Source organism: Anticarsia gemmatalis, chromosome 23 (genome assembly GCF_050436995.1).
Source record: "Anticarsia gemmatalis isolate Benzon Research Colony breed Stoneville strain chromosome 23, ilAntGemm2 primary, whole genome shotgun sequence".
Lineage (NCBI taxonomy): Eukaryota > Metazoa > Arthropoda > Insecta > Lepidoptera > Erebidae > Anticarsia > Anticarsia gemmatalis.
This window is the reverse complement of record NC_134767.1, coordinates 527,515-541,614: the sequence shown is the minus strand read 5'-3', so window position 1 is coordinate 541,614 and position 14,100 is coordinate 527,515. Positions and strand designations below refer to the sequence as shown.

Below are 14,100 nucleotides of genomic sequence, written 5' to 3'. Positions count from 1 at the left end.
AGATCTTTGAAAATGACAGCCAGGACCCACAATTCAACGTGCCTTCCGAAACACGGAGATAATGGTTACCCTTCCACAGAACAACTTCGGCAAGCGTAGCTTAACCTCAGAGATCGATCCGTGCGGCTGTTGTTAACTAAGCCACGAGCTTCTTCGTGGAGCGTTATATTAAGTAGGTATTATTAATAAAAAAAAACATCACAAAATTCGCAATGAGCACTCAGAAAGTATTAGTTATTATGGATCAATTTTAATAAAGCAAATTAATAAAAATTACAGGTACCTATCTAATTATTGAAATGATATTTTGAAATACAACATGCGTAATAACTTGACGATATATCGACCGAGTACCAGAGTGTCTGGGACGGCAATCACCCTTTCTTTATGCCCATTGGTCAGTTTTAATAAACCCTTCATAGGGGTACGTAGGCACCCCTCTGACCTTTGTGTCTGCTAGACAGTTATCGACTGCAAAAATTAGCAAGGTACGAGAGTTGAGTCGGTTTTCTAACTGTAATATATTTAACTACTTGCGTCTAGGTTAAGTAGATATCAATAATTTTAGTTTCTATACTTCTTTCTTGATAACCACTCCATAGTAAATAGCAAAAACGGCTTCCCGCGTCTGTCCCTATGTCTAAATGTATCTAGGCTTAGAATTTAAAAACTACGTTACAGATTTGATATTTGTTTGATTGAATAGATAGGGTGATTCAAGAAGAAGGTTTATGTCTAAATGTTGTAAAGCTTTTTTTTAATACTTAATTGTTTAAATCCCGGTTTCGCAAATGTAGGGGGAATCCGGGAGACTTGCCCAGGTGGGAGAGTTGAACCACATTTAAAAATTCGATTTAAATTACACGCTAATGAAACGTCATTTCGGTCATTGGTAGCACGCGTGAGACCATTGACAACCACGCAACCATTTTTTTCAATAGTCTGTTTGTTTGGCTATCAGGTTCGAAAAGGTGTTTTTGTTATTGCGAAGTGGTTTTTATTTATTTTTAGCGTTTTGAGATTACGGAGGTGTTTATAGAGGTATGTATTGAGTATTGCTACTATAATGTAGCCTGATTATTATAGTTTGACGTACGCTTAGTGTTTTTTCGCTAAGATTTCATAGTTTTTTATGAAACAAGATTTATGTCGATGTAGTATATGCGGGAGAGTTGCACCATGGTGAGGTAGGGAGACATGCTCAGGGGTTCAACTCTCCCTCTACAGTGTTTATGTGACAGATTTTGGTGTTTGGTTTGTGTTTTGCTTGTTTTATTACGTTAAATATTATTTTTTTATTACAGGTTAATTGGATGAATAAAAAAAGATAGCCAATATGTTAGTGAGGACTATATAACAAAAAAAAATCATCAAAATTTTCAATCATCAAGTTTTTGCGTGAAAAGCGTATTTAAATCATATTTTTGGCTTCTCTTGGTTGTATGAAGATCCGTCTTAGTTTTTCTTTAATATCTATAATGTACAGACATGAGGTTGTTATAATTTTATTATATGTATAGATTAGGCAGTAAAGTGCATTGCGGCCTGACTAGAAAGCAAGCGATGCAATTAGCTTCTGATTTCGCCACAGTAAATTCAAAAAAGTTTCCTGAAAGCTGGTCAAGAAACCATGCCGCTGGAAAAGACTGGTTTTGTGGTTTTCTTTCCTGAAATCGAGGAGTTATCTTAAGAACACCTGAAGCCACCAAGCTTATCTCGTGCTAATAAAACGATACAATAATTATTTTGTCTTGAATTGTTTAATAAGAAGTTTTTCTGTTAAATACACAGTAGATAACTGTGTTTCTTTATAATTTTAGTTTTATTTTTTTGTTTATTGAAATAAATATGCGATTTAAGCTGTTTATTTTTTAATATCTCCTATAAAAATCCATGATCAACTCTCCCCATACCCCTGGTCAAGTGTCCCTTGGGGTGGGGAGACTTGACTCATATTCCATTTTTCATTGAAGTATGTATAACATATTACAGTATTATAAAAGCCATAAAATTACTACGCGTAAGTAATCCCAAATAAATAAGCTAATTTTTAATACAATAATGGAATCCCTAAGTCTTATTTAAAGAAAATTACGATACTTTAAACAAAAAGTGGTTCAACTCTCCCGGACTTCCCCTACCTGAGAAACCGGGGGTAAATCGGGCGAGGCCAGAGCGGGCTGCTAGTCCCGCAATAAGAACTAGTCTTGTCGCGCGTGGACATTTACAAATCACATACAAATACTTGTTTTGTGAGGGTATCGATCGAACTCACGACCGCCATATTGAGATGAAATGACGATCTCCCGGTTTCTGAGGTGCATTTAGCGGCAGTCTATCTATCTATTCAATAGCGTTTAAACTCATATAACCATGACAGTTTGAATAGATAAACTACCGCTAAATGTGCCTTAGTAGCCGGGCATAAGTCATAGGCGTTTAGGCCGGGGTTGATTTATGAGAAGATAAAGGATTAGTTTAATAAAAAAACACATAATGTTACATATTTATTGTTAAATTAATACTAACTACATATTGTTTCACTTCAGTAAACCGCATGACGGAGTACGTGATGATTAATACATAAATCAAGACCCGTTTCATTTATGAAGACACCTCCGTTCTTCTCTTCACGACGCCCGCATTTGGTAGACAGCTTCTAACGAAGACCGCCATCTTTGAAATACCTGTAAAATAAACACATTTTCATATACGATATTTTCAAGATAGGTTTTTATGCATTTTTGGGAGTTTTCATCTATACAATACAGAATTTTTTTTTTTTTTCACTAATATACTGAGCTGCAAAAACATGGACTAAATTCGCTGAATGTTTTAATAAAAGAAATGATTACATGAATCAGGAATTGAATTAATCATTACAGAAATAACAATTTATTTAGGGCTGAGCGGGGCTGAGGCTGTTCTAAGAGTTTTAATTAAAAAAATACCTCGTTTTCCGCGAGCAACGTTGGTGCGGGCATTTCGTTCAGGAACAGAACTGGGCAGCATGTCTAGCAGGTTGCTTGTAGTAACCGGTAGCTCTGCAACAAAAAAAAACAGTTTTTAAGAACACAGCTTTTTTAAAACGCTTGTAGGTACAAGAAATCTCGAATGAATAATGATGCCTCTTCGTTTTGCGAACATGGGGGCACAAAGACCTCTTCAATCTGCAAACTGCTAACACAAAGAAAACTGGCTAGAACTAAGTATTCTACAAAAATGTAAAAAAAATAATTACCTGTTCTTGTGGTCTTCAAATTGCAACGAAATATAAAATCTGAATAAAGTATCATTAATTCAATAGTAAAAATAAATTCATCTGAGGACTGTTACGTTAACGTCTAGCTCGTACGAGGGACAGCGGCAGAAAGAAGCCGTCGGAGTCGATCAGTAGCCCCAGACAGACGCTCCCAGCCTCCCCTGTACCTCATCCCCAGACGTCCTTATTGATTTTATTGCCAGTAGTACATAATAGGCTTTAATATGAATGATATTAGGTCCATTCTTGTTTAATTAACGTGCTATACATGATGTATTATATAACGTGTATACGTCCCGCTATACGCGTGTAACTGCCTCTGTGGCGCGGTCGGTAGTATATGCGACTGTGGTGCGAGAGGTCTCGGGTTCGAATCCTGGGTCGGGCCAAAATGTCTTTTCTGAGATTTTCTGTTAAGAATTTCTTAGAGATTGCCCGGAGTTAGGAAGTTGAGGTCGAAGACCTCCGTGCCTCGGAGAGCACGTAAAGCCGTCGGTCCTGCGCCTGACCTCTCACTGGTCGTGTCGGTTATCCGTCCCACCAAACTATGAGAGTGATGGAATAGAGAGTGTACCTGTGTATTGTGCACACACTTGGACACTATAAACAAAGTCCTGCACAGATGGCCAGTTTTAATGAAACTGACTGCCGTAGCCGTATATCGGCTAGGAGGACATTATTATTATACGTCCCGCAATAAGAAATAGTCTTGTCTCGCGTGGACATTTACAAATCACTACATAAAAATATGTATTTGTTTCGTGAGGGTATCTATCGGACTTACGACCGCTATATTGAGATGAAATGACTTAGGTACCTCCGGTTTCTGACGTGCATTTAGCGGTAGTCTATCTATTCAATAGCGTTTAAACTCATATAACCCTGACAGTTTGAATAGATAAACTGCCGCTAAATGTGCCTCAGAAGCGGGCATAAGTCATGAGTCTCAGGCGTTTAGGCCAGGGTTGATTTATGAAAAGGTAAAGGGGTTAGTATGATAAAAACACACACATAATATTACATATTTATTGCTAAATTAATACTTATTACATATTGTTTCACTTCAGTAAACCGCATTACGGAGTACGTGATGATTAATACATAAATCAAGATCCGTTTCATTTATGAAGACACCTCCGTTCTTCATTTGGTAGACAGCTCCTAGCGAAGACAGCCATCTTTGAAAAAATACCTGTAAAATAAACACATTTTAATATACGATATTTACAAGATGGGTTCTTATGCATTTTTGGGAGTTTTCACCTATAGATACAATACATATGAATAAATTATTTTTTTCACTAATAGACTGAGCTGAAAAAATATGGTCTAAATTCGCTAAATGCGTTAATTAAAATACATAAATCAGGGATCGAATTAATCATTACAGAAATAATAATTGGTTTAGGGCTGAGCGGGGCTGAGGCTGTTCTAAGAGTTTTAATTAAAAAAATACCTCGTTTTCCGCGAGCAACGTTGGTGCGGGAATTTCGTTCAGGAACAGGACTGGGCAGCATGTCTTGCTGGTTGCTTGTAGTAACCGGTAGCTCTGAAACATAAAAAAATACAGTTATTAAGAACAAAGATAATTTAAAACGCTTGTAGATACCAAAAATGTCGAATGAATAATGATGCCTCTTCATTTTGCGAACATGGGGTCACAAAGGACCTCTTCAATCTGCAAACTGCTAACACAAAGAAAACCGGTTAAAACTATTCTACAAAATTTAAAAAAATAAAATTACCTGTTCTTGAAGTCTTCGAATTGCAACAAAATATGAAATCTGATTTAAATATTTAAAATTTAGTTGCAAAAAAATTCTACGAGGACTATTACGTTAACGTCTAGCTCGTACGAGGGGCAGCGGCAGATAGAAGCCGACCGTTAGCCCCAGACAGACGCTCCCAGCCTCCCCTGTACCTCATCCCCAGACGCCCTTATTGATTTTATTGCCAGAAGTACATAATAGGCTTTAATATGAATGATATTAGGTACATTCTTGTTTAATTAACGTGCTATACATTATGTACGCTTGTAACTGCCTCTGTGGCGCGGTCGGTAGTATATGCGACTGTGGTGCGAGAGGTCTCGGGTTCGAATCCTGGGTCGGGCCAAAAAGTCTTCTCTGAGATTTTCTGTTAAGAATTTCTTAGAGATTGCCCGGAGTTAGGAAGTTGAGATCGAAGACCTCCGTGCCTCGGAAAGCACGTAAAGCCGTCGGTCCTGCGCCTGACCTCTCACTGGTCGTGTCGGTTATCCGTCCCACCAAACTATGAGAGTGATGGAATAGAGAGTGTACCTGTATATTGTGCACACACTTGGACACTATAAACAAAGTCCTGCACGTTTCAATGAAACTGACCGCCGTAGCCGTATATCGGCTAGGAGGACATATTATTATATGTCCCGCAATAAGAAATAGTCTTGTCTCGCGTGGACATTTACAAATCACTACATACAAATATGTATTTGTTTCGTGAGGGTGTCGATCGGACTCACGACCGCCATATTGAGATGAAATGACTTACCTCCGGTTTCTGACGTGCATTTAGCAGTTATTCAATATAGCGTTTAAGCTTGTATAAAAATGTCAGTTTGAATAGATAAACTACCGCTAAATGTGCCTCAGAACCCAGGCATAAGTAATTTAACAGTGCATCTTAGGCGTTTAGGCCAGGGTTGATTTCAGGGTTGAAGAGGTAAAGGGGTTAGTATGATAAAAACACACCATAATTTTACATTTTTATTTCTAAATAATACTAATTACATATTGTTTCACTTCAGTAAACCGCATGGCGGAGTACGTGATGATTAATACATAAATCAAGACCCGTTTCATTTATGAAGACACCTCCGTTGTTCGCTTCACGACGCCCGCATTTGGTAGACAGCTTCTAACGAAGACCGCCATCTTTGAAATACCTGTAAAATAAACACATTTTAATATACGATATTTACAAGATCGGTTTTTATGCATTTTTTGGAGTTTTTACGTATACAATACCTACATTATGAATGAAATAATTTTTTCACTAATAGACTGAGCTAAAAAATATGGACTAAATTCGCTGAATGCGTTAATTACATAACATAAATCAGGAATCGAATTAATCATTACAGAAATAATAATTTGTTTAGGGCTGAGCGGGGCAAGGCTGTACTAAAAGTTTTTATAAAAAAAAATACCTCGTTTTCCGCGAGCAGCGTTGGTGCAGGAATTTCGTTCATGATCAGGACTGGGCAGCATGTCTTGCTGGTTGCTTGTAGTAACCGGTAGCTTTGAAACAAAAAAAAAACAGTTTTTAAGAACACAGCTATTTTTAAACGCTTGTAGATACCAAAAATCTCGAATGACGCCGCTTCGCTTTGCGTACACGGGGATACAAAGGACCTCCTAAATCTGCAAACTGCTAACACAAAGAAAACCGGTCAAAACATTCTACAAAAAATTAAAAAAATTATTACCTGTTCTTGTAGTCTTCAAATTGCAATGAAATATTAAATCTGATTTAAGTATTTTAAATTTAGTAGCAAAAAAAATTCTACGAGGACTATTACGTTTAACGTCTAGCTCGTACAAGGGGCAGCGGCAGAAAGAAGCCGATCGGTAGCCCCAGACATACGCTCCCAGCCTCCCCTGTACCTCATCCCCAGACGCCCTTATTGATTTTATTGCCAGAAGCACATATCAGACTTTAACTTGAATATTATTAGGTCCATACTTGTTTAATTTTATCTGAAGGTGAGTATTAAAGGGTTAGTAAATCTGTGTTGCAAATAGCAAATAATAATACCGTGGAAAAAAAATAGAAATTAAATCATGGAAAAAGCAATACATATTATACTGAGGCACAAATTTTAGTATTAGCAACAAATATGTTATTTAATAAGTATGTTTTAAAATATTATACTTATTACCAGATTCGTAAATCGTTTATTTTATCAGTGGCAATTACCAAATTTTAATGTCATGTTTATCAAAACAAAGTGAAAAACGTCAACTCCTTATCAATGACAGTTTGAATAAAATCTAGCGCGACGCGAGACTTTCAGTTTCAGTGCCTTTTATCCATCATTGGAGGAAGTAGTGCTTTAATATTCTATTATAATACGACAATAATTAAATATTATATAGCCTTTGAGTGATAAAATTACAAAATGACGAGTATATATACCGATAAAGATGGTTCCCGGAATCCGGGACGACTGGCAAGGGTATGTTTATTTATATATTACTTACGAAAATACTAACATTTTACTGAATATTTAAATGGAATATAGTCAATTACTAATAATTTGGATATTAGATCTACTATCAATGTGTTTGAAGAAGTTATAAACTAAATAAAGTTGGGAAGTTTGTTTAAAACATTTTAAGTCAGTTTCAACAACTTTCTTTTCGTTTTGGGACCTGTGACTAACATATCGATAAGAAATAAGGTGTTTAATTAACTAATATCATAGTTTTTAGTATGGGTTCTTATATACTAATGTGGGAAAAAAAATTGATAACCATGACCATCTTGATTTTTATTCAACAATCGGTAATATATACGAGCGTATTTCCAAATATTTTCTTACAAGGTGAACAAGATTTTAAATGATGACATTTATTATTAATAAACTTTATCCAATCATAAACTTGTTCTATTCTTTTAAAGTAGGTGTTTGTAATATTGAAACCTTTCAACTGTATCTCTTAGTTATTTTGCCTTATTTTAAAAGTATCAGCTGTTCCTTATCAATAGTGTAAAATTAAATTTAAATGAATTAAGCATTATTTACATTGACTTACTAAAGGATATAATAATATAGTACAGAATGTACTTGCTTGCTGACTAAGAAAGAAATTTACAAATATAAAACTCTTCCATATTTGATGTTCAATGTACAGCAAAAACTACTGAGTGTAGAATGTTGAAATTTAGTATGAAGATTCTTTAAGAAGTGTAAAGGAGCACTAAGAGAGTATTTTTAAAAATTTCATCTGAAGGGATGAAATTCCCTGCAGGAAAAGCTAGTATAATAAAAAAATTACTGAAATCAAACTATAATAGCAGGAATAATTATATAACTTTTTCTATTTTCAACCCAAATATCTAAGATTAAAAGTATTGTAAAGTGTAATCTAGTTCAATCTATATTTTGTACATTCTATCCTTTAAGATAAGATGTTATATCTTCACGATACTGTTCATGTTGTGTTCATATCAATGATAATTATTTCACAATCTGTTACACAATTATTGTCACATGTGCAGCAAGGACGGAGCCATATGGGCTACACAATTTTAGCAAAGATACATACATAATATCATGCCTGTTATACCCGGAGATGAAGACAGAGGTGTATAAATTACACCCACATTTCGTCCTTAACAATCTTACCCCCGGTTTCTAAGTACGTATAGCAGTAGTTTATCTATTCAATAGTGTATTTCTAATGCTATTGAATAGATAAACTACTGCTAAATGTACCTCAGAAACCGGGGGTTAGTCCCTTATGTAGTTGGGGCAAGCCTTTTGCCATTTACCAGGCACTTTACCAAACTCCAAGCTACTATTGTAGATATAGAAATATTCTAATATAAATTGGATAATACCAATAGTGCTCTGCCAGCCCTCTCTTTCAGTTGTAGGTGTACCTAAATGAGTTAAAAGGTAACTGCTGACAAACCGAAGTAGGTAGGTTGTGATGTAGAAATACCTGGATGAGATCATTTGAATCACAAAATAAATATTTATATAATTTTTTTCCTCCAGAAGGAAAACATCTAATGAAATCCATGCGTATCTGAGATTTTGTGAATTCCATTTACCTGTTGAAAACTTACATAAGTTATTCACTATTTGACCTTTAATGTTATAAAAGAAACACTAAATATGTATATGTATGCAGGTATGTCAAATGTGCAGACACTTATTTTGGTAATAACCAGACAACTGATAAACATACTTATATTCTTCTAAATACATACTTATATAGATTGACGACCAGGCTCAGAACAAATAATCGTGCTTATCACACAAATATTTGTCCCGGGTCTTATTTGAACCCACCATACGCGGCGCTACGGTTATTGCGGCGAGGTGATCACGTTAACCACTGCGCCAAATGTGCAGTTAATATTAATTTTGACTGCCTCCGTGGCGCAGTGGTTTAGGTCGCCACACCAAAACTATTGCGTCGGGAGGTCGTGGGTTCTATTCTTACACGAAACAATTATTTGTGCGATCCACAAATATTGATTCGGGTCTGGTCGTGCTTTGTGTCCATTGTTTGTATGTTTGTAAAAATCCCCGCGACACAAGAACAATTCTGAATGCGGGAATTGTCTATTTAAAAAAAGAAAAAAAAAGAAAAATTGCCTATGGACCTTACCCAATCAAATACTCTTTTTACAAAACAATAATTTTGACCGAGACCTTAAACTTGTAATAGTACAATGCACTTATTAAATAACACAGTACCCTTGAATAAAAGATTATATATTATCAGACATATTTAATTCTTTAAATATATAATTGTATATTATCTGTACATTATCTTTATTGTTATATTTGTCGCGAAATTAAAGGTAATGGTCACCTTTATCAGTTTATTGCGTAAATTATGTAGATTTTGATAAATATTTAAATATATGAACGTTATATAATAATACTTCCTTGTTTCGTAATATATAATTCTCTTCTGGATATGGATTTAGTTAGTTATCACTGTAATTTTCCTGTTGCCATAAATATAATAATCTAATATATAAAATTCTCGCGTCACAGTTTTTGTTACCATACTCCTCCGAAACAGCTTGACCGATTCTCATGAAATTTTGTAAGCATATTGACTATTGAGTAGAACTGAGAATCGACCAACATCTATTTTTCATGCCCCTAAGTGACACTTTTGTTTTTTAATTTTTATGGCAAAACAACGTTTGCCAGGTCAGCTAGTATAGTTATAGATAGGTAATCTGCATGGTATGAGTTATTACTCATACGAAGTTGTTTGCGAGTTTGATTCCTGTGTCAGGCAAAGTGCTACTGTGTTGAAAAACCCAAGCCCATGTTTGTCTTCAATTATTTCCTGGGTGATTTTCATGAAAATCAGTCCAGGGTTTTAATTGTGAAAGTGTAACAGACAGACTGACGAAACAAAATTTCGTATTTATAATGTTTAGTATTTATTTCGTATTAACTTGATAATAAACGACACATTTTTCCGCTCTCACTACGCCATTTTTTGTATAACGGGCAGAAATAAGATAATTTCCAAACAAATTGAACCAAAAAGTTACCAGATTTCCGACCGCGGCATTGCCCGCGTAGAATTTCACCTGGGTTTTATGGGTGAAGTTTTCAAAAGTCCTCTCTATAGTATGTAGGTAGCTGAAGTGGGTCTTCAGCTACCGTCCTACATACATTTTCATCGTAATCAGTTCAGTAGTATTTGCGTGAAAGAGATATAAACTTACATTCCAATAAAAACAGCAATTTCTCATAATAACCAGATATAAAAAATAATTAAGTTTGCAATGATTGATCACTCGGCTCAATTTGACATGCCCTGTCATATTGTCCGGGGATTATGTATAATATCCGTATAATATCATTATTAATTACTTTGTTCGTGACATAGACATAATAATATGCTTAATTATAGTCATTATAGATCAACTAGTGGACGCCTGCGACTTCGCCCGTGTGGACTTTTGTTTAACAATAAATTTCCGTTTTCACAACATTTTTTTTATTGCTGCTCCATTCTATTTAGTTAGTCATAGCGTGCTGTTATATTGCCTTCAGCCTTCCTCAATAAGTTGACTATTCAACCCAAAAAATAGTTTTCAGTAGTTCTTAAGATAAGCACGTTCTAACGAACAAACTCTTCGCCATTATATATTTGAGTAGATCCAAGATACAAGCATTTGTTCCGATGTGATTGAACGAACACATGCCACGTTTGCTGGTAGCTTTTTGACTTAATATACGTATAAAATAATGACCCCTCGCCTCGTTTGTCTGTCTGTCTGTTCGCTATAAACTTTCGATCTGCTGAACGATTTTTCATGCGCTTTTCACTCATAAATAGAGTGATTCCTGAAAAAAATAGCTACAACTCTACTGATAGCGGTGAGTCTTGCATCTAGTATCTCTATTAAGTTTTTGGACTATGATAACCATCGCAGGCGAAGTCGCGCGCAAAAGCTAATGATAGATAAATAGATACACGCAACTGATCCAATTTGATTGAACGTCAAATCACACGGTTGACTGCAAACATTATCTGTTTAGTAAGCGTGTAAATATGCGATTATACGTGATCATCACTGTAAAATATTTTAAGACTGTAAGCCTTGTTATCTGAGACATGTTAAAAACAAAACATATGTTCAACAACAATCGTGTTATTACGTGTAGTAAGCGAGTACAAGCTAATCCATACATACATACTTACATACATCCATACTGATATTATAAATGCGAAAGTAACTCTGTCTGTCTGTCTGCTACTCAATCACGCCTAAACTACTGAAGCAATTTGCATGAAATTTGGTATGGAGCTAATTTGATACCCGAGAATGGACATAGGCTATATATAATCACGCTACTACCAAAAGGAGCAGAGTACCAGTAATTAATGTTACAAAAACGGGGAAAAATTTCACCCATTCTCTCTTATTGGACGCAAGCGAAGTTGCGCGGGTCAGCTAGTACTACTATAAATCAATAGCGCAATTCTCTACAGTCAGTACTATCAAGTTTCGAAAGTATGACATTTAAAATTAACTGCCTAAATAGTTCCTACGACGTCCGTAAGAGGCGCTGATCAGATTTTCATACGATTACGACATACATCTCGTTAGCTAGCCGGTTATCGCAAGTCGATAGTGGTAGCTACAATTGTTTGTATTTTGCGTACAAGGATGTTATCTATAGTTAGCAATTTAGCAGGAATTTTACTTGCACCATAAAATTACCAATATTTATCCTGTACCCGATTATAAATAAAATAGGCAATTGATGATGAATCGGCATGATAATGTAAAATATAGCGCGACTCATTATTTAAGTGAACATCGATCTTTCAGACTGATAGGAGATAATCACGGTGAAACATTACCCAATACTAATTAGTGTCATTTGATAAATAAATACGGTCAGCAAGGAATTATGAGTAAATTTTAATACGGCCTCCATAGCGCTGTGGTTAAGGTGGTAGCCACGCCAGTAAGTAAGTAAGTCGGGAACTCGTGGGCTTGATTCCTACATGGAATTGATGGAATATAGAGTATAACCATATGTCACGTATAAAATATCTTATGAGTATTTTTCTTAAATCTTATGGTTAGTGGTCAACCTAGTGTCAAAGTGGTTCTAGCCGCCCGATGGCCTTTGACGTGGCTTAGCGACTGTTACCTTAATTGACAACAGCCGGGAACGACTTTTTACGTGCCCTCCGACGCACGGAGATTATAAAGCTAAACTAGAGACACAAAGACAGAATACAGGGGGGTTCCCCTTTTAACTTGTGCTGCTAACTGTACATACAGGTTGTTGTTTTAGATGCGTTATTTCAAAGTGATGACACATAATGATAATATTTATTTATTGATTACAATCATTCCATTCATTTCCGTAATATTTACTCACTTATACCGGCTTCGTGTATTTTTATGACTCAAAATAAACTTCCGCATTTATTAAGAACGAAAGTGAATAATCTGATCAATATCAAATGCAAGAAACGATGAAATGAGTCATATTATCATGACATGTTAAAAATCGGTCCCTGTTGTTGTCGACTATGATTAAAGTCATGTCAAAACTTGAAGTCTTCGGGGTGGCTTGAAGGGGTTTGATGCGATAATTCAAACCATAGTTTACATATATATAGTCAGTAGTCGAACTACTCGGAAACTGCATGATTGTTTTTTTTTGTGTATATAATTTGTTAGATGAGGGTGAAGATGTAGATTTTTTATAGGTACAGGTAATTTTTTTAAAACACTAGATGATAAAGAAACTGTTTGCCGGTTTAACTAGTAAACGAAAAAGTAGGAGGTATATTTAAATATAGTCATCTCTTTTTAATAAGTGATACTCCCAACCGCTTCAACGTATTCTCTGCCGAAACATCAAGCAAAATCACTGTAAATAGCAAACAAAGTACTTAACCAAATTAATCCTTATTTTATTAATAATCTGTTCAATCAACTTTGACATTAAACGTGACCACGAAAACAAGGAAAATGTCACAAATAATTACAATTAGGGGAAAATCAATTAATTACTTACGTTAAGCCAACCTGTTGTAATGGGATTAAAGTATAACCGAGTTAATCTATCGAACAATACGTGGATAGATAACCGTTGTTTAAAGATAGATAACGCCGGACATGTGGGTATCAGTTCGTTAACTTTCAAGATAATGTATTTGATTTATCACCTAATATTGATGACTGTTGAAAATACTAGATTGTGTTCCGACGTTCCAAGTTTTTGTGGTCACATGTTTACTTAGAAAATTTCTGAATTTCCTGTACGATTTATTTGAATTCCGATGGGTAACCGCTCAGTGGTATTTCAACAGGGCTTCTACGTTCGTAGGGCACGTAAAGAGTCGGCTCCAATTGTTGTCTACTATGCTAACAGTTGGTAAGCCATGTGAAAGACCTTTAGGGGGGATTGAACAACTTTGACCAATAACCATATGATAAAATCTTATAGGTACATAAAAATTAATCGCAAAATGTGTTGCTAAGCGCAAATCTCGAAGCAGCTGAACCGATTTCGCTAATTATTTTTTTATAATATTCCTCGAAGTACGGGGGTATTCTTT

At 35.4% G+C, this 14,100-nt stretch overlaps 2 protein-coding genes across 2 annotated transcripts in view; one reads left to right on the top strand and one right to left on the bottom strand.

Annotated features, from left to right (window-relative positions):
- Positions 1-4,279: 4,279 nt before the first annotated feature.
- LOC142982970 (uncharacterized) lies at positions 4,280-7,336 on the bottom strand. The gene is made up of 4 exons (XM_076129725.1): positions 7,326-7,336; positions 6,729-6,922; positions 4,719-4,811; positions 4,280-4,454 (listed from the first exon to the last, which is right to left on the bottom strand). The coding sequence occupies exons 1-4, from the start codon at positions 7,334-7,336 to the stop codon at positions 4,381-4,383; spliced, it is 372 nt and encodes a 123-aa protein (XP_075985840.1). The 3' UTR covers positions 4,280-4,380.
- LOC142983125 (endoplasmic reticulum metallopeptidase 1-like) overlaps positions 7,273-14,100 on the top strand; it is a 30,955-nt gene continuing 24,127 nt past the window's right edge. Inside the window, exon 1 of the mRNA XM_076129968.1 lies at positions 7,273-7,478. Within this exon, the coding sequence (XP_075986083.1) occupies positions 7,422-7,478 (57 nt within the window). The 5' untranslated portion in view covers positions 7,273-7,421. The remainder of the gene's footprint in view (positions 7,479-14,100) is intronic.